This window comes from Elephas maximus, chromosome 1 (assembly GCF_024166365.1).
Source record: "Elephas maximus indicus isolate mEleMax1 chromosome 1, mEleMax1 primary haplotype, whole genome shotgun sequence".
Lineage (NCBI taxonomy): Eukaryota > Metazoa > Chordata > Mammalia > Proboscidea > Elephantidae > Elephas > Elephas maximus.
The window spans coordinates 11,978,171-11,999,582 of NC_064819.1; the positions used below are offsets into that span (position 1 = coordinate 11,978,171).

At 39.0% G+C, this 21,412-nt stretch overlaps 1 protein-coding gene across 3 annotated transcripts in view; it reads right to left on the reverse strand.

Annotated features, from left to right (window-relative positions):
• POLQ (DNA polymerase theta) overlaps window positions 1-21,412 on the reverse strand; it is a 115,165-nt gene that overhangs the window by 20,372 nt on the left and 73,381 nt on the right. For 2 of the 3 annotated variants that reach the window (XM_049877546.1, XM_049877555.1), the window contains 4 exons: window positions 17,405-17,531; window positions 16,744-16,865; window positions 4,709-4,893; window positions 2,079-2,190 (listed from right to left, as the gene is read on the reverse strand). In XM_049877546.1, the coding sequence (XP_049733503.1) occupies window positions 2,079-2,190; window positions 4,709-4,893; window positions 16,744-16,865; window positions 17,405-17,531 (546 nt within the window). Of the gene's footprint in view, window positions 1-2,078; window positions 2,191-4,708; window positions 4,894-16,743; window positions 16,866-17,404; window positions 17,532-21,412 lie in introns of those variants that run through there. The other variant, XM_049877564.1, reaches the window with a different exon arrangement.

The following is a 21,412-nucleotide window of genomic DNA, read 5'->3' on the forward strand; positions in this document are numbered from 1 at the left end:
GCTTCCAAAAGGTCACAGTCTTGAAAATCCTACGGAGCACAGTTCTACTTTGACACATACGGGGTCACCATGGGTCAAGTCTACTCGACAGAAACTGGTTATGTTGATTAAACAACAGAAATTTATCGTCTCACAGTTCTAAAGGCCAAAAGTCTGAATTTAGTGTGTCAGCACGGCCATTCTCTCTCCAAAGGCTCTACGGGAAGGTTCTTTCTTGTCCCCCAGTTTCTGGTAGCCCCAGGCATTCCTTGTTTTAATGCAGCATAATCCAGTCTCTGCCTTTGTCTTCACATGGCATTCTCCTCTCTATGTTAGTCTGTCTCTACTCCTCTGTTTTATATGGAGCCCAGTCATATTGGATTAAGGGCCCACCCTACTTTAGTATGATCTTGTGTTAACTAATTATACCTTCAAAAAAATACTATACAAATAAGGTCACATTCACAGGTACTAGATACCCCATTGCCATCGAGTCAATTCTGACTCATAGAGACCCTAAAGGACAGAGTAGAACTGCCCCATAGAGTTTCCAAGGAGCACCTGGCAGATTTGAGCTGCCGGCCTTTTGGTTAGCAGCTGGGGCGCTTAACCACTACGCCACCAGGGCTTCCCAGGTACTAGACAGAGGTTAGGATTTGAACATATGTTTTTAGGACACATAATTCAATCATAACATACGGTTTGAGATAAGAGTTAAGGTTTATTTTATTTCTCCATAGCGACATCAAGTTGTTGAAAACACCATCTTTTGCCCACTGAATTGCTGTGGCAACTTCATTCAAAATCAATTCACCATATACATGTAGGTCTATTTCTGGACCCTCTGTTGTGTTACATTGTTCTTGATATCTGCTCTTCCACCTATCCTGACCACTGTAGTTTTATAATAAGTCTTAAAATCATGGAATATAAATCCTTAATATTATACTTCTTCCCCAAAAATTATTTTGGCTATTCCAGGACCTTTGAATCTCCATATAAATTTTAGAATCAACTTGTCATATTCTATGCAAAAGTCTTGGGGAATTTTGATTGTAAATGCATTGAATCTAAAGAACAAGTTAGGGAGAATTGTCATCATAACAATATTGCGTCTTCCAGTAAAGGAACATGGTATACCCCACATTTAAGTACTCTCCAATCTTTCTCAGGATCGCTTTAGAGATTTTAATATACAAGCCCTACACATATTCTGTTTAATTTATCCCATATATTCTGTGTTTTTATTATGTTATTATAAATAGTATTTATTATTTCATTCATTAATTTTTTGTTGCTAGTATATAGAAATGCGAACGATTTTTACAGACTGCCCTTATGTAGTGGGATCTTGCAAAATTTACTTATTTGTTCTAGCAGTCGCTTTTGCAGAATCTGTATGATTTCCTATGTACAAGATCATATCATGTGGGAATAAAGACAGACTTCTTCCTTTCAAATGTACATACTTTTTTTTTTTCTTGCAGTATTGCATTGGTTACTCCAGTACCAGTGGGGGCTGGGGAGAGGGCCAACTATAAAGGGGCATGAAAGAACTTTTTGGGGTGATGGAAAAGTTCTATATCTAGACTGTGGTGTAGATTTTATGACTATATACATTTGTCAGAACTCATAGAACTGTACACCTAAAAAGGCTGAATTTTATTGTATGTAAATTACATCTCAATAAACTGCCAAAAGAAGTGATAGTTTAAGACAATGATACTTAAACTGCTCTATAACAGCAATTGTTCTCTCAGAGTTCCTAGTACAGAGATCAATGGTTAACTTTTTCAAACTAAAGCCAGCTAAGCTCAAAGCACAGGACAACTCTGGATTTTACCAGGAAACTCACATTGACGTGGTGGCATATGCATCAACTACATTTTGCTATTCCATCTCCATCCCTACTTTTATGGAAAAAGCACATCTCAGTAAATAATCACAATGAGTAAGATTAGTGTTATTTGCCTTTAACAAAGATTAATAGAGATTTTAACAGAAAATTCTATAACAAAAATTTTTTAGAAAATTAATATGGAAATATAGTTGAAAAGAACGGCATCTAGAAGATAACTAGCACTCAAGGCTTTTTTTACCTGTGTATCTGGATTTGAAGGAGTCAATATAACAAGCAGCATCATTTTCTTTAATGCCCATCTGCTCTCCTAGGGATTTTGCTCCCATTCCATAAATGATTCCATAGCAAATCTGTGAAAAGGAGTCATCACACTCAGTAAGTAAACTGAAGGTCGTAACTACATAAAATGCACATATTAAAGAGTTCGTCAGAATTGAAATTTTTGGTAAACTGTTTATTTCATAGTGAGTCAGATCTGCCTTTTTGGTGGGTGAGATCCATGAGGTTGATATCCAGTGAATACCTTTTCTACCCTTTATTACTAATTTGGGGGGGGGGCAGGGAATGAATAATATGAATGTGTGTGTATGTTTTAAGAAAATAATCCTAGCAATTGCAAAGGGAAGATTTATTTATGACTGTCATTTATCCAACAGTCTTCAGAGCTCTTCAGGGTAGCTTTCTGCTCCTCAAAGTGTCTCATTAACTTTAAAAAGTGTCTAGAAGTCAGGGCAGGGAAGCATCACAAACATTCCTCTACTCTCACATGTGGGAGGTTTGGGGTCGGGGAGTTAGACACAGTCACAAGAGAGCAGATTTTTTCCTGAAGAACCCAAGGCAGCCCCAGGACTTGGGAATCCAGTTACAATGAAGGGTTAAATGGAAGGGTTTAATTCAAAAATCTTCTTCCAGAATGGTTAATCCCCTCTACACTCCTTTTCACCCTTCAAGCAGAACTCTCATCAGCCAGTACCTGCTCTCTAGGACAAATGTAGAGCTCTTTCCTTGAAGAGTAAAATATTCCACAGTTGTTTAAAGATAACCAGATAACAGTTGGCTGTCCACTTAATCATGCCAAGGCAAACTCTCCCATGGCAGTTGGCAATCCCAGTCCAAATACACAGTGATCCCAAACAGCTTTGTGTCTCATCCTTAAATATTAATGGGCAATCAAGGATCACCAGACATGAAAGAGGGATATTTTAAAATATCTCAAAAGAAAAAAAGAGAATATAAGAACCAAAACCAACTGAAAATAATTCTCTAATTAGGAGATTCATTAATGACTCATTCATTTATTCAATAAATACCCATTGAGCATCCAGGTGGTCTTAGTTCTAGGTGGTAAGTATACAGCAGTGAAGAAAACAAACAAATTTCCTGCCCTCATAGACTAGATTCAAGAAGAAAATGCAGCCCTAAAACAAAAATAGTTTCTATGAAATAGGAATAACCAGAAAAAAAGGCACAGAATATCACTCCTAGAGGTACAATATCTGATAAACACAAGTTATATCCAAAAAAGAGAGAATAAAGAAATTATCAAAGAAACAATAAAAGAAAAATTCTGAGAGCTGAGGATGAAAATCTTCAAAGATTGAAAGAGCTCACTTCATATCTAGCCAAACTAAAAGAAAATCTACATCATGGCAATCACAATGAAATTTCAAAACACTTAAGGATAAAGAAATTATCTTAAAAGCTTCCATAGAAAAAGAACAGGACTACCTACAAAGAAAAAATAATCACACAGGCATAAGCCCTCTCATGAGCAATCTTGGATGGTAGTTAATGTTGGAACAATGCTCCCCGCCAAGGTTTTCAGGGAAAAAAAATTTCTAAATATGAAAGTAGATAGACTAGATTATAGTTCAAAAATATTTGCACTTCCCTTGCCCCCGGCCCACAACCATGAGAGGAGTAGACTTTCTTGCCCCTTGACCCTAAACTCATTCCTGTCACTTGCTTTAGGTCAACAGGGTATTAGCAGACATCTTCTAAGTGGTGGAATAAAAACACGCTGTGCAATTAGGCTTACCTCCCTGCACCTGCCCCTTCACTGTAAGGAGAACATTCTCTGGTAGGCCTACTGGTTTAAGGAGGATGAGAGATCTGTGGAGCAAACCTGGATCCAACCTACAGCTTGGAGCCATGCCCAGATGAGCTAGATGAGAAGAGCTGCCCAGTTAATCCATTTGTATATAAGAAATAAATGATTATCATTTCATCCCACGGAGAGTTTTTTTGGGGTGATTTCCCGCAGCATCCTAGAGTAGGAACTAATGTGGTCCCATTTCAAAGGTCCAAGGGCAACACGATGTTTCACAGTTGAATTAGCTAACCAAAGGCCTCAAAAAGCTAAAAAGCTATCAGTTATTATAATTCACAGCTCAGGAATATCTATTTTTTCAACAAATATTTAGACAGCACTCTCTATACAAAGTATCATGGCTCAATGCTGTGGGAAAAGATAAAGACAAAAATATGGAACCTTACCTCAGGACGCTTACAGGCCAGAAAAAGAGATCTTAAAAATATACACAGAAATAACAACCATCACCACAATCCCTACTGCCTTTAAATAAGCACCTACTTGCACCGGGCACTGCGATTAGACATATTACGGTTGTAAACGTATACGGTTTGCTGAGACTAAGTGGACTCAGACTTCAGTCTGTCTGGTTCTTTCTACGCTTCTATGAAGGAAAGTATAATGAGTACCATGACAGAGGGTCAGATGAATGTGGCTGGAAAGATTCAAAGATGGAGAAATCATTCCTCAACGGCAAGTAGTCAGGACAATTTCTAACATTTTTTGAATCATTAAAATTCTTCCTCATGTATAGTAAGCATGTTCACAAAGATCACCTGCTTTGCTTGTTGCCTCAGATCCTCCCCAACAGACTCCGGCTCAGTCATTTTCCATTCTGCTGCAACGCTCCTGAAGACATCTACTCCAGTGTTTAACACTTGAATGAGACGGTGATCCTGAGATAAATGAGCCAAGATCCTCAGTTCAAGTTGACAGTAATCAGCAGCCAATATCACACCACCTGAAGTAGAAACCATTTCAGAAAGGCTGGTACCAAGATATATTCAAGTCCTATATAAGAAATTAGGCAGGACGGCAGAAATTTAGTTCTAAAATAAAACTTTGGGGTCACGTGTTCAAAAGTTAAAACCTTACTCTTAATTATGAAGCAATTCAGTTCTGTAACTTGGATACTTTTTTTTTTTTTTTTTTTTATTGAGCTTTCACGTGAAATATGCGTAAAGCCACCCTTGACATCTGCCCCTCACCCATTGTGGTAGAGCCTTCCCAAGTGTTCCCTCAGCACCTGACTCATACTCTAAAGTGGGCCTTTCATGCCTCTCCCACCTAGCTCTGAGTCTTTTAGGAATGGGAGACTGAATTTCCCTCTGCACTTACAGAAAACCCTGCACAGCTCCTGGTCTATAATAGGCCCTTAATAAATGGTTGTTGATGAATAAATGGATTAATGAATTAATGCAGAAACTGGTTTCCAATGTGTATACATTTTAAGCAGGCCACAGAGAAAAGTGTACTCATCTTTGACAATAACAAAGACAACCAATGAAGAAATCATGTGGTCAACAGATGAAGAGTTATTAAAAGGAGTAGCATAATTTACCTGTGGATTAGAAAAAACTGGGCCCTATGTGTGACAAAAACAAAAATAAAAGTAAGATAAAAAAAAAAGTAGGAAAAATACTTGCAACTGACATCACAAAAGACTCACGCCGTATTGTAAAAAAGCATTGCTACATGAATCGGAATTGGCTTGCTTGACATCAACGGGTTTTTTCTGGGGGGGGGGTACAAATCAAGAACAAAAGAAAACATAAACAAGCAATTCACAGAAACGTAAAAACAAAAGAACATTAAACATACCAAAGAATGCTCAACTTCATTCATAATAAGAGAAATGAAAACTAAATCTACAGCAAGAAACGTTTCCCAACTCACATTGCAAAAATGCAAAAGTTGGACAACACACTGGTGACAAAGCTGCAGAGAAAGAAACATTCTCAAATATTGTTAATGGGAACCTGAAATGGTAAACCCCATTAGATGGCAATTTGGCAAACTCTATCAAAATTAAAAAGGTTTTGAGACCACTATTATAAGAACTCAAGAAAAGCTTTATATACAGAAAAAAAACATTCTTTGATGGCACAAGGGTGGGGAGGGAGGGTAAGGGGAAGTCACTAATTAGATAGTATAAAAGTGTACATTTAGAGAAGGGAAAGACAACACACAGTGTAGGGGAAGTCAGCATAACTTGACCAAAGCAAAGGTATACAAGTTTCCTAGACACATCCAAACAACTCGAGGACTGAGTTGCTGGGGCTGGGGACTATAGTCTCAGGGGACATCTAGGTCAATTAGCATAACATAGTTCATAAAGAAAATGTTCTACATCCTACTTTGGTGAGTAGCATCTGGGGTCTTAAAAGCTTGCAAGCAGACATCTAACAATATATCTATTGGTACCATCCCACCCAAAGCAAAGGAGAATGAAGAAAATCAAAGAGACAACAAAAACATTCCCCAAAGGACTAACGGACCACATGAACCAGAGCCTCCAAAAGTCTGAGCTCAAAAGAACTAGATGGTGTCTGGTTACTACCACTGACCGCTCTGACAGGGAACACAACACAGAGTCCTGGACAGAGGGGGAGAAAAATGTAGAACAAAATTTAAATTCACCCAAAAAAGACCAGACTTACTGGTCTGACAGAGACTGGAGGAAACCACGAGACTATGGACCCCAGACATTCTGCTAACTCAGAAGTGAAACCACTCCTGAAGCCCACTTTTCAGACAAAGATAATACAGACCTATAAAACAAACCTGGAAACCCTAGCGGTGCAGTGGTTAAGAGCTACAGCTGCTAACCAAAAGGTCAGCAGTTCAAATCCACCAGGCCCTCCTTGGAAACTCTATGGGGCAGTTCTACCCTGTACTATAGGGTCACTATGTGTCGGAATTGACTCAGCCGCAACAGGTTTGGCTTGGTTTTTTTTTTTTTTTCATAAAACAATAACAAGCATGAGGAATGTGCTCTTTTTCAATCAAATACATGAGACTAAATGGGCAACTCCTGCCCAAAGACAAGATGAGAAGGCAGGAAGGACAGGAACTGGATGAATGGACATAAGAAACCCAGGGTCGATAGGGGGATAGCACTGTGTCATTGTGGGGATTGCAACCAAAGTCACAAAACAATATGAGTATAAATCTTTGAATGAGAAATTAACTTGAGCTGTAAACTTTTACCTAAAGCACAATAAAATTTTTTTAAAATTAAAAAGGTTTTTATCCTGTGATTCAGCAAACAAACTCACAGATTACCCAAACACAGATTAAACTATCTTGTGCTCAAATTTCTCTACTGATAGGCGGAAGTCTCCAGGATAAGCACATTAGGTGAAGAAAGCAAGGTGCACAACAGTTCATACAGTATGCTTATTTTTGCATAAGAACAAGAAGAAAAGAATGCATATTCATATTTGCTTATATCTGCATAACAAAATAGTGGCAGGATATATACGAAACTCACGTATGTAGCTATCTATAAGAGTTGAAGGTAATGGGGTAGATTGGGCAGGGAAGAAAGCAAAACTTTTAAATATATATCTTTTGGGTCACCATGAGTCAGAATCGACTTGATGGCAACTGGTATACCCTTTAGATTTCTGAACCTTGTGAATATAATCTATTCAAAACACATAAATACTAATTTAAAATAAAAGACTGCTAAATTGAAATAAAAGACCGTCACTTTTATGGCCCTTCTGTCATACAAAAAAAAGATAAAATTTGTTTCAGATGTTAGACATAGGCAATGCAAGACTGTAATCACTGAGTGAAAGGGGTAAAATGAGTCGATTCATACAATTGCCTCAGGTCTCTGAATGGAGGCACTTTCCAGAATGCACTGTAGGGAAGGAAAGCAGAAACAAAGCACTATGCTCTTTCTGAACTGAGAAAACAGACCAGAGTTTGGGCCTACTGAGATAGCTAGAACATATGAGAATGTGAAAGAAAGGAGCTGTGCATAAAAGGAGCATCAGCAATATGCACAGGGATTCCTTTGGATTTTTAGCCAAATACTAAGCCGTGCACATGCATGTAGAAAAGTTCAGGGCACCCGGCAAAGAACAAACACTCAAGAAATAACTATCACCAAAGAAAGACAGCCACTGCACAGCTGTCAGCTGAACAACTACCTGAACTTGCAGAGTGCTGAGAGACGTTCCAGCTCTGACCAGACGGACTGGACAGATCTTGTTGAACAATTTGAGCATCAAGGAGAAACCCCAGAAGGGCTACACCTTACAAACCAGGTTAATGTAGCCCTAGAGTAAAGGCTACTCTAAATATCCTAATAAAGCTTGAAAGAAGCCTCAAATGATCAAGCTGATGTGTCAGTAAATTAAAAAACCTCTATACTCCATTAACAAAGACAACAAAATCCAGAGTCAACATAGTAGCAACCATAGTATTCGGCATACAGTAGAAATTATCAGCTAAATGAAGAGCAAGGAAAATGTAACTTTGACAAAGAGAAAATACAATCAATAGAAAAATGATCCAGAAATTACAGAGACGGTGGACTTTAAAACAGCTATTAAAAAAAATTTTTTTTCTTTTTATCATAAATACATGCAAGGATTTAAAGAAAACATGAACATAATGATGAAGCAAACAGTAAACTGCAAAAAAGCAATGAAAAATACATGAAAGAACCAAAAGAAAACACTAAACTGAAAATACAAAATAAACTTAATTAGATGATGTGACAGCAACTAGGCACTGTAGATGAAAAGATCAGTGAACATTAAAACAGGCAATGGGAACCATCCACTGAAGCACAGACCAAAAAAAAAAGGAGGGGGAAGGGTGGAATTATACATAACAAAAGGAAAAATCCTCAGTAATCAATAGGACAATACCAAAATGTGTATTTGGAGTAACAGGAAGAGAAGATAGGGGCAAAAAATATTTTTAAAAATAATGGCTGAATATGTTCCAAATCTAATGAAAAACATAAACACATAAATTAAAAAAGCTAAACAGACTCAGGAAATCCATCAAATTAAAAAATCCAAGAAGCTCAGTATGAAAAGTTAAGGAGAATCAATCCCAAATCAAATTGCTAAAAATGAATAACAATGAGAACATCGAAAAAGCATCCAAGGTAAAGACACATTACATTTAGAGAAATAGAAACAAAAATGATGGTATAATTCTCATCAGAAATAATGCACACCAGAAGGTGGGGTCAAGATGGCAGAGTAGTCAGACACTTCTTGTGGTCCCTCTTACAACAAAGACCCAAAAAAACAAGTGAATCAATTATATATGATAATTAGGAGCCCAGAACATCGAAGACTAAGTTGAGGTATCGAACTGAGCAGCAGGGGGAGGAAGAGACAGTTCAGAAGCAGCAAAGAGGTACCAGACCTGACCCGGCAGGATCGACTGCCGCTAGCAGTGAGGCAAGCAGTGGCATTCTGGATGCATTTCCCACATCGGGAGAGACCAAGTGACAGACAGTCTACTCACACCTCCAGAATCAGCAAAAAGCAGCACTCAATTGGCAAAAGATAAGTACATGCATCTAACGTACCACACAGATCAAAAAACAACCTTTGGGTAAAAGCTCTCTCCCACTTATCTGCCCCCTTCCCTCTCTGTACTGGGTCGGAGCTGGCTTCAGAGATTGCCACATCCACTGGACCAGAAGTAGGACCTGTCAGGGGTCCTGAATCATTCTCCTAGCCTTGAAGAGGGAACAAATTAACAAACGGGAAAAAACAACCTGCCGGCTCCCCTAAGCCACAAACTCAGGGCAGAAACACCTCCTTTGCCTAGGCACAGGTATAAGGGATCCATGGACTTTGAACATCTTTCACCCCTGCATAGATCTATGTGGGCCCATTTCAACAGCGTAGGCCCCCATTAGCACAGTACAACAGGGTATATACCCGAAGTCTAACTTCAACTGTTTCAGCTATTACGGTGGAGAGGCAGGCCCATTACGTTTGATACCGCTCTGCCTATTAAGCAAGGTCCTCACCTACCCACATCAGGGGCCTGAGGACTGGTGGCTCCATCCATGCCTACTAGCCACCCGCAAGAGGGGTCCAAAAATAAGTTGTATCTCCCAGTCCGCACAGCCAATAGCACTGAGTGCCCACAGTCCAGCTGCAAAACTCACCCACCTACATGCTCTAGGGAACAGGGACACACTTTCCTCACAGACACTCAGGGGTGGTTGTCAGCCCCCTGCCTTGCTCAGTGTGTGACCCCCTACAGCAGCCAGATACCTGTGCTTACATGAATCACCCCTGTTCGTCTAGGACTGTAGGTGAGAGCCTGCACTACACACTTGGTGACTGACTACCTGGACACCTGAGCTGAATCCATACAAGAAAAGCAAATGGACTCCTGGCCTCACATACCTAGTAACAGCTCTAATCACCTCACTTAGAGCTTCAAAGGCACCAATAATCAAACTAGCTCACTCAAGCAGCATATTTGGGCATAACAACAAAAAAAAAGAAGCCAGGGCACAGTCAGCAAACATAAATAAATACAGTAACTTATTGATAGCTCAGACACAACAGTCCATATCAAATCACATAAAGAGGCAGACCATGATGCCTTCAGCAAGCTCCCAAGACAAATAATCAAGAAATCTGCCAAATAAAGATAATTTCTTAGAATTATCAGAGGTAGAATACAAAAGATGATTATACAGAACTCTTTAAGAGATCAGGAAGGAGATCAGGCAAAATGTAGAACAAGCCAAGGAGCACACAGACAAACAGTATACAAAACATTACTATCAATGCACAGACACCAGGAGAGAAACTAGGTAACTCGGAGCTCCTAAAAATCAAACACTTATGCTCATCCAAACTTTTCACCAAAAGATAATCTACACACTGGAAAAAAACTTTTTGGTTATGACAAATCCAATCAACATCTAATCTCTAAAATCAAAGTTCATTATGAAAATGTTCTGCATTCCACTTTGGTGAGTGGCATCTGGGATCTTAAAAGCCAGCAAGCAGCCACCTAAGATGCATCAGTTGGTCCCAACCTACCTGGAGCAAAGGAGAATGAAGAACACCAAAGACACAAGGAAAATATGAGCCCAAGAGACAGAAAGGGCCACATAAACCGGAGACTCCATCAGCCTGAGACCAGAAGAACTAGATGGAGCCCGGCTACCACCAATGACTACCCTGACAAGGAACACAACAGAGAGTCCCTGATGGAGCAGGAGAAAAGTGGGCTGCAGAACTCAAATTCTAGTAAAAAGACCAGACTTAATGGTCTGACTGAGGCTAGAGCTGTTAGCCCAAAAGTAAAACCATTCCCGAAGCCAACTCTTCAGACAAAGATTAGACTGGACCATAAGACATAAATGATACTAGTGAGGAGTATACTTCTTAGCTCAAGTAGACACATGAGACTAAGAGGAAAGCTCCCATCCGGAGGCGAGATGAGAAGGCAGAGGGGGACAGGAGCTGGTTGAACGGACACAGGAAATACAGGGTGGACAGGAGGAGTGTGCTGTCACATTATGGGGAGAGCAACTAGTCACATGACAATGTGTGTACAAGTTTTGGTATGAGAAACTGACTTGAATTGTAAACTTTCACTTAAAGCACAATAAAAAAATAAAGAAAGAATGCACACCAAAAGATAACAGAGATAGATATAAAGTGTTGAAAGGACTGCAGATGTAGAAATGCATCTCAAATAAAAATATCCTTCAAAAAACAAGGATGAAATTTTCAGACATGGAAATGCCAAGAGAAATCATCGTCAGTTTAGAACTGCACCACAATAAATGTTAAAGCAATACTTCAAATAGAAAAAAAAAATGATAATAGATGGAAACTTGCTGTTATGGATTGAATTGTATGCCCCCAAAATATGTGGTGAATTCCTGGCCCCTACAGTCACCATGGAACCCTGGTGGCCTAATGGTTAAGTGCTATGACTAGTAACCACAAGGTAGGCAGTTTGAATCCACCAGGCACTCCTTGGAAACTCTATGGGGCAGTTCTACTCTGTCCTATACATCCAAATCCAAATCGACTCAATGGCAATGGGTTTTTATAGTCGCCATGGAAACCCTAGTGACCATAGTGGTTAAGAGCTACAGCTGCTAAGCAAAAGGTCGGCAGCTCAAATCCACCAGGCGTTCCTTGGAAACCATATGGGGCAGTTCTACTCTGTCCTGTAGGGTCACTATGAGTTGGAATCAACTTGACAGCAATGGATTTGGTTTGGGTTTTTGGTTTATATAGTCGCCATGCATTGGATGCTGTCTTAGTCATCTAGCGCTGCTATAACAGAAATACCACAAGTGGGTGGCTTTAACAAAGAGGAGTTTATTTTCTCACAGTCCAGCAGGCTACAAGTCTGAATTCAGGGCGCCAGCTCCAGGGGAAGGCTTTCTCTCTCTGTTGGCTCTGGAGGAAGATCCTTGTCATCAGTCTTCCCTTGGTCCCTGGAGCATCTCAGAGCAGGAACCTCAGATCCAAAGGATGCGCTCTGCTCCCAGCGCTGCTTCCTTGGTCGTATGAGGTCCCCATGTCTCTCTGCTCACATCTGTCTTTTATATCTCAGAAGAGATTGGCTTAAGACACTATCTAATCTTTTAGACCTCATCAGTATAACTGCCACTAATCCATCTTATTACATCTTAGTGAAAGGATTTACAACACATAGGGATATCACATCAGAAGATAAAATGGTAGACAGTCATACAAGGGAATCATGACCCAGCCAAGGTGACAGATATTTGGGGGGGACACAATCCAATCCATGAGAGATGCGTTGAAATTAACAAGAAGGTAAAAGGTTTGGCTTTCTGTTTTGTACCAGTGGCTACAATCCTATTTGGAAACAGGACTTTCTATTGTTATTTCAATGGGGTCATATGACAGTAGTGTGGGTCCTAAACCCAAGTACGTCTGAGTTATAAAAACAGAATAGACACAGACACACATACAGGGGAAGACAGACACTATGTGGGGACTCACGCACAAACAAAGGAACACGAAGGCGCCAGCAGATACCAGAAATTAGGCGAGAGACCCACAGAAATGTCACGAAGGCCTAGAAAATTATTCAGACTTTTTAGCCTTACTAGTGCTATCAGAAAATAAATTTCTGTTCTTTAAAGCTACCCAGTTGTGGTGTTTCTGTTACAGCACCAATAGGTTACTAAGACAACTGGGTCTACCCCAGGGAATGAAGAGTGCCAGAATTGGTAAAAAGGGGACAGATAGAAAAGACATTTTTTCCCCCTTAATAATAGACTGTGTAATAAAAAAAAAAAAAAAAGACTATATTGCAGAGTTTATAATAGTTATAGAAGTAAAATATATTACAACAACATATTGGAGAAGACTGGGAAAATGAAAATAAACTCCTTACATTATAGATGAAGTGGTTTAAAATTCTTGGAAGGTAGACTGTGATGGGATATACATTGCAAACTAAAAAATCTGAGATATACAGTTAATAAGTCAATAGAGGAAATAAAAAGGAATAATAAAAAGCATTCTCTTAAGGTTTTAAGAAAGATTTTAATAAAAGGACAAAGAACGGAGGGAACCAATAAAATACAAGTAAAATATAGTAGACTTAAATATCAGTAATTACTTCAGACAGAAATGAACTAAACACTACTTTTAAATAATAGAAATTTTCAGATTGGATCTATATACACTTAATTTAAGTTAAAATTTAAAGCAATATAAACTCTTTTTTTGGTAAGAGTAAGTTGTATTTTAGGTGTTGCCCATGTGATATATTAGTGCTGCATTACCCTGCAGGCACGGGGCACATACTTTGTATCTAGTGCTACCCATAAAAACATCACCAGTCTAATTACTGTCAACGGACTGATTCAATCTGATTTTATTTTTTTTCTGTACACCAGCCCTGGTGTGCACTAGTTAAGAGCTCGGCTGCTAACCAAAAGGCCAGCAGTTTAAATCCACCAGCCGCTCCTCGGAAACCCTATGGGGCAGTTCTATTCTGTCCCATAGGGTCGCTAAGTTAAGTTGGCAGCAACTTGACAGCAATGGGTTTTTGGATAATGTAACACAGTTATATCATTAGCGAATACTTTATGCTGACAGCATGAGTCACAGTGACACCTATGTGAATTTTAATTAGTAGTAAAACTAAAATGTCACTATTGTTGTTAGATGCCATTGAGTCCATTCCAACACATAGCGACCCCATGTACAACAAAATGAAACACTGCCCGGTCCAGCACCATCCTCACAAAACTGAAATACTGATTATTTTAATTATAATATAATTAAATTATTTTCCATTAGAAATAAATATGAACTAGTTTTAGAACTTAAAACAAAGGTATACGAATGGCACAGAATCGGGTGTAGATCCAGAAGCCAACCCTACAATTGGAAGAGTGTAGGCAAAAAAAAGAGACTGAAAGAAGCAACGTCACAAACTTCACAATAGAAGGCATTTGCAATCTGTGGCACAGCAAACTAAAAAACCGTTTTGCTTCTGCAGAAAAAAAATTTTTTTTTAACAGTAATAGGGTAGGTAATATTAGGAGACATTTTCAGTAAGTATATAGTAACTTTGATGAGGCAAAAAACAGCAATGTTATTTATATTTTCTGACCAATATCACACAGCATATATTTAAAGCTCCAAGAAAGAGGAAAAAAAGTATTTGTGACCTAGCTAGACAGATATAAGAACTTATTTAGAAATTGGAACTTTTCACAATACAAATCAATAATGATTTATTTACACATTTTCAAACAAAATCAATATGCCGCAGAATTCAGTTTTAATCAACAGTATTACGTAAACTAGCTGCAAAAACAAGAAAAATTTAAAGGCTGCTTTAATATTGATACATTTAGAATTGCTTTGCAGTTTAAGTAACAGTACTTTGAATTCCATGTAATAATTAGAAATAACGACCTGATGTAAGAGTGAGCTTACTTAGCTTGGGTAGAGGTAGTCTTGAAATAGATATGCTTTTGCTTGAAAATCAAATCACTACTTCTAAAAAAAGGTGAACCAGTTTCCTCAATGTGGATGTGAACAATAAAAGAAAATGATTTTGGGGTACTCAATTCAGTTAATGGAAAATTTTAATGTTTGAAACAACTTGGGCATGTGAATCTACTTTTATGACTGTAAATTTTATGAAATTTAAATACAGATCAAGTATTTCCAATGAAAATTTAGTGCCTAAACTGAGATGTGCTGTAAAATAGACACCAGATTTAGAAGGCAAAGTATTAAAAAATGTAAAATATCTCATTAACCATTTTTATATTGATTACATGTTTAAGCGATAATATTTTAGAGATCAGGTTAAGTAAAAAAAAAAGTATTACAATAAATTTAAACTTTTTCTCCTATTTTAATGTGTGTGGAAGACAGAATTGACTTAGCGCTGGACTGGGAAAACTCTTACTTCCATCTCTAAGAACATCTGGATATCTACCTTTTGACTCTTGGCCAAAATAAGGGCAGTGGGGTTCAGGATAATTATTTTAAGATCTGAAACCCCCTGCTGATTCCCAGGTTCAGTTCCTTTACTAATGGTCTGCAACTGGTCTGGCTGATTAAGTCAGCCTGGCTTGATTACACGGCCAGAGAATCATAAAAAAAGTCCTGCTGGGAACTTCTGCTTTGAGCTCTCCTTAAGCCTAGACTTCTTTCTCAAGCCAGAGGGAAGGTCTGGCCCCTCTGTGTGAACGAAGATCCCTGTGAGCGCGTGCATGGGATATCTCAGACCTAAAATGCGTGCCTCAACTTTCTTTTCCCACGTCATCTTCTTTCTCTGTAAATAAAGGCCTTATGTGAGTATGTTCTGTGCAATCTGGTAAGGCCTTTCAAATACGAAAACCAGGGAAATCTTTACAATGTGCTACTAGAAAATTTAAATGTATAAATGTACCTCATACTATATTTCTATTGAAAAGCACTGCTTTATATCTAGCCATGTTCATTTCCATACACATAAAAGGAGAAATCTAGGATTTCAAAACCTCCGTTAGGAAATTATCCACATACGGCACAGGCCTTCTAGAGACTCCCTTGGTAACTTTGATGGGATTTTGTTTGCTCATGGTTCATTCTTAAAAAGCAAAACTGAAAATTGTCCAACACGTTCTGCTATCATAGACCTGATTCACCCTTGGAGTATGAGTCTCTCACAGAATTTAAATCAATTCAGATGGTTAATTACACTCACCTGGACCTGCCAGCTGGCAAACGATTAAAGAGTAAATATGTATAGTAGAGATGATTTGCAAGTTAGATGACGACGTCAAAATATTTTGATGACCAAAAGGCTTCTGACAATACTGAGGCGCTATGAGGCAGAATGAAGAGTTTGGGGGTCACCCCATGCAGTAAGAAGCTGCATCAGGGAGAAAGAGAGAAGAAACAGAAGAGATCAAAGCAGTCAGAAAAAGAGACAAAGATAAGAAAAGCAGGCTAATATTGTGATCTCAGAGGTCAAGAGAAGAGAGTTGGGGAAGGAGTGACAAACGCTGCAGAAGGGTCAGAGGACGAGGACTGAGAAAGCGTCACTGGATTTTGCGAACAGGCTTACGCTGACCTTGGAAAGCCTGATTTCAGCAGACTGCTGAAGATGAGCACACACCACAGAAGTTTCATACTGAGCAGATCCTGAAGACAATGTCGACCGGCTGCTATAAACTTGGCAGCACCGAGGGACCAACACACACTTCTGAGCCTTACGAGTAATCCAGGCCTTATCAGGGCTTTGAAAACCATTCCCGCCGCAGTGGAGAGCTCATAACTGTCAGCCACCTTACCTGGGAAAGGTACAAAGGCGTGCCGCATGCTAACGGAAAATGGCATCCCTCTGTCAGAGGCTCCCTCCTCCATTCGCGCCTGGTGCCCAGGGCTCAGGTTACGACCCCGTTTGTTTCCTCCTCTGTGGTGCAAACGACATCATCAGCCGGACATGAAGCAGACTCAAACATATAAAAAAAGGCCTGATTTTCAGCAAAGTCAGTATTTTCATCTACGAAACTTAGAAACGACCTTATTATCCGAGACTCACTTTAAAGCTTAACAAGGTGCTAGACCTATTTTAGCAAACGCCCAATTAAACATTCAGTAAGACGCTTCAGTAATAACCTTTCCCACAAACTAGTTCTGAGGGAACTCACTGACATTTAACTTCACCCAGCAAATCTTTGACCATATCAACTCTAAATTATCTCTGTGCTTTGTGTGTGTGTGGCTGGAGACACGATTCCCTTTAGAATATCACTTAAATATGCATATAGTTCTAGTTGATAAAATCAGTGGCCAAAATTTTCAGCCTTTCATCATCAACTGAGCTTCTTTATAGAGACTCAGTAATGCCTGAGAAAATTAAACTAATTTCATTATTTTATCCAATAGGTTGTCTTTGAGCCATTCATACTGGCAAAAGTATATTAAAACATATACAAAGAAGTAGTCTACCTGCCCGTAGGAAGTAGGCCTTTGCCTAGGGCTTGGGAAGGTGGGCTTTCCTCTACTAGCATTGGCATTTTGATCTCAAAATCTTTTGGTACATTCTGAATATTTGGGTCTGTGAAGGTTATTCGTCCTAAAATCAAGCAGAATGAAGAACACATTAAAATTAGAAAATAAAAAGTCAGGCATTTATTTTAACAGTAATCGCATTTCTGAATTATCTTAAAAATTCATACTCTATCATTGCTTGTTGTTATTAGCTGTCATTGAGTCAGTGCTGACTCCTGGCAAACCCATCTGTACAGAGTAGAACGGCTCCATAAGGCTTTCAAAGCCGCCCCCTTTCGGAAGCAGATCGCCAGCCCTGCCTTCCAAGGTGTCTCTGGGTGGGTTCCAACCGTCAACCTTTCAGCTAGTAGTCGAGCACTTAACTGTTTGCAACACCCAGGGACTCCTCTATCATTGCTAAACTAAAAAAAAATTGATATTCAAATGAAATATTTTTATCATGCTCATGTGTCTGAAGATGATAAAATAAGTACGAGACCAATCCTAATATAAATTAACACGAGTCAGCTACAATGCCGTGTTTTACATTTACCTCGCTCTGTGGAAAACAATCCTATGATAAGAATTTGATAAACTGAACTATTCCTACAATATAAATACGCGTACCAGATGTCACCACTATAAATTGTGTTAGCAATTGTATTAATTACAACTACAATTACAAGGCTAATTAAATAGATCCCACGGGAAACGACTATTGACGACTCTAGAAGCCGAGAATGCACAAGATAGAGAACAGGATCTGGAGAACAACAACCGAATGATGAAGAGAGCAACTGGGACCAGAGAATTAGCTAATGCAGGAGACAGAATTGCAGAGAGATGTGGTGACTGAAAGATCACTTTCAAGACACCACATGGCCTGTTTTCTTCATCATCATTATCACTCATCACGAGAATCGAACGTAACACTGACATGGCTGGAAACTAGAATCAATAGGTTAATGAATTTTCCAGTAAACAACGATTTGTTGTAACACTGAGAGCCTTTGTTTCTCCCCCCACTTTTTTTTACATTTTATGTGATTACTTATTGGTTGAATTTTTCTTAAAAATACATATTGTTCAAAAATAAGTTGGCATTATTAATTTTGTTCCTGTAGTTTTATGACACATATATAGTGATACTAAAACCCTCTGTTTATGATAATTCTTTATTATAGCAACCTTTCTTATAGCTACTATAGGTATCATTTTATTTTTTGATGAATCAGAAATTTTAAGTGCTTAGACATGGTTTTTGTGCGTAAGTCCCTGATATTCTGTCCTTGTCATTTAGCTTTTGGCACAAAGTAAGTGCCCAATTAATGACAGCTATTATAAAAAAAAAAAGTTTTTTTTTATTATTATTATAATTATTTAGCCTGTTCAGTGAAAAAGCTAGCCAATAGCAAAAGAAGGTGTCAATGTTTTTGCTACCTCAGCACACAGTCTTTTTTTTCCTTGAACTATTCAGTATAATGCCCTGGACTTTTGATTGAATTAACACTAGCAGAAAAAAAGACAGTAAAAATAAATTACAAAGTACTAGTGTACCTTCATGGAGATGAATTCTAATAATGAAATGACACTGCTATGCACCTCTAAAATATTATTTAAATGTCAGCATAGTATAACAAAAACTAACCAGAAAAAAATTATCTTCTACTTTATAAGCAAAAAATAAATGTGTAACACTTTAGAAAACTCTAAGTTGATTTTGTTTTTCCAACACCCAGGATTTTATTTCACAGAAGTTTACAGCATTAGCATATGTTTCAAAATGAAATTTATATAGCAACAGGGCAAGAAACTCTGGGCTAAGATGGACCAAGAGTTTAGCTCAATAGGGAAGAAGGAAGACTTGGAAGTTGTTCAGATCAGCGAACAAGGAAGCAGAGAGAAAAGCAGCTCCACATGGCGCCTTCTCCCTTAACTGCAATAATGGATACTCAGTACTTTCCATGCATATCCACTACCCTGAACACCGTACAGGTATTAATCTACTTAATCTTTGGAATCACCTGGTGAAAAGACTACTACTACCTTGTTTCATACGTGAGGAAACTTAGGCACTGAGAGGTTAAGTACCTCCCCTGAAGACTCACAGTACCTGGATTCAAATCTTGTAAAAGTCTCATTTCAAAGCCCACCTTCTATACCGGGAACCTAAACTGCCTCTCTTATGACGAAGTAACACGACCATTTCAAAGCCCACCTTCTATACCAGGAATCTAAACTGCCTCTCTTATGACGAAGTAACACAAATGTTTCTTCCACTGCATGTTGTGTTTGGCAGATATTTGAGTTCTGGACTGCCTAGGAAAGGATAAGGAGCTTCGGTGGGACAATGGTTAAGTGCTCAGCTGCTAACCATTAGATCAGTGTTCAAACCCACCAGCACCTCCACGGGAGAAAAGACCTGGCAATTTGCTCCCATAAAGATTACAACCTAGAAAACCCTATGGGGCAGTTCTACTCTGTCATATGGGGTCACTATGAGTAGAAATTGACTTGACGGCACACAATAACAACAGGGAAAGAATGCTTTTCCCCTCACCAGAATACTTTATACCGAACCCAAGAAGGCTATGGCTATGAGATTCCCCAAGGACTCTGAAGCATTCTTTTCTACTTGAGTAAAATAAGATGCTCACTTATCATACAGATGCCCCAGAGGTCCACTTAGAATTAACTTGGGGGAGAATCTTAAAAGGCTCAGGAAAGGGGTAGGACTAAGATTAGGTAAGGTTACTGACTCAAATACATATGTCCAAAAAATAAGTCAAAAAGTATTGTTACTAGAGCTGCAGTTCATATGTGCACGGGTTCATTCCAAACAAAATGTGTTTAAACACGTCTCTGTGATCAGTGGATGGCTGCAGACAAGTTCTCTCAGAAATACACTTGTCTTAGTCTCGCCAGGGTGCCGTCGAAAAAAGAATACTTTTTGTGCCATGGAAAAAAACTATTTTGAGGTCAGGGCTAATAATCGAATTTTTAAACATCACTCAAGTGGACATCTTCCCAAATTACTGAAGCTTTGCAACAAGTTTATGGGAATGCTGCCCCACATAAAACAACAGCTTTTAGATGGATCGAGCTTTTCCAGGAAGGTCGGAAAGACTTCAAAGATGAGCCGAGAAATAAATTGTGGTATATTCACACAATGGAATACTACGCATCGATAAAGAACAGTGACGAATCTCTGAAACACTTCATAACATGGAGGAATCTGGAAGGCATTATGCTGAGCGAAATGAGTCAGTTGCAAAAGGACAAATATTGTATAAGACCACTATTATAAGATCTTGAGAAATAGAAAAAACGGAAAAGAACACATACTTTTGTGGTTACAAAGGGGGGAGGGAGGGAGGGAGGGAGGGAGAGGGCTTTTTATTGATCAATCTGTAGATGGGAACTGCTTTGGGTGAAGGGAAAGACAACACTCAAAACATGGAAGGTCAGCCTAATTGGACAGGATTAAAAGTAAAGAGGTTTCCGAGATAAAATGAAAGCTTCAAAGGATAGCGAAGCAGGGGCTGGGGTCTGGGGAACTTGGTTTGAGAGGACTTCTAAATCAATGGGCAAAACAATTCTATTATGAAAACACTCTGCATCCCACTTTGAATTGTGGCACCTGGGGTCCTAAATGCCAACAAGCAGCCATCTAAAATACATTAATTGGTCTCAACCCACCGGGAGCAAAGGCAAAGGAAGAACACCAAGGTCACACGACAACTAAGAACCCAAGAGACAGAAAGGGCCACTTGAACCAGAGACCTACAATATCCTGAGACCAGAAGAACTAGTTGGTGCCCGGCCACAATCGATGTCTGCCCTGTCAGGGAACACAACAGACAACTCCTGAGGGAGCAGGAGACCAATGGGATGCAGACCCCAAATTCTCATTAAAAGACCACACCTAATGGTATGATTGCGACTAGAGGAATCCCAGAGACAATG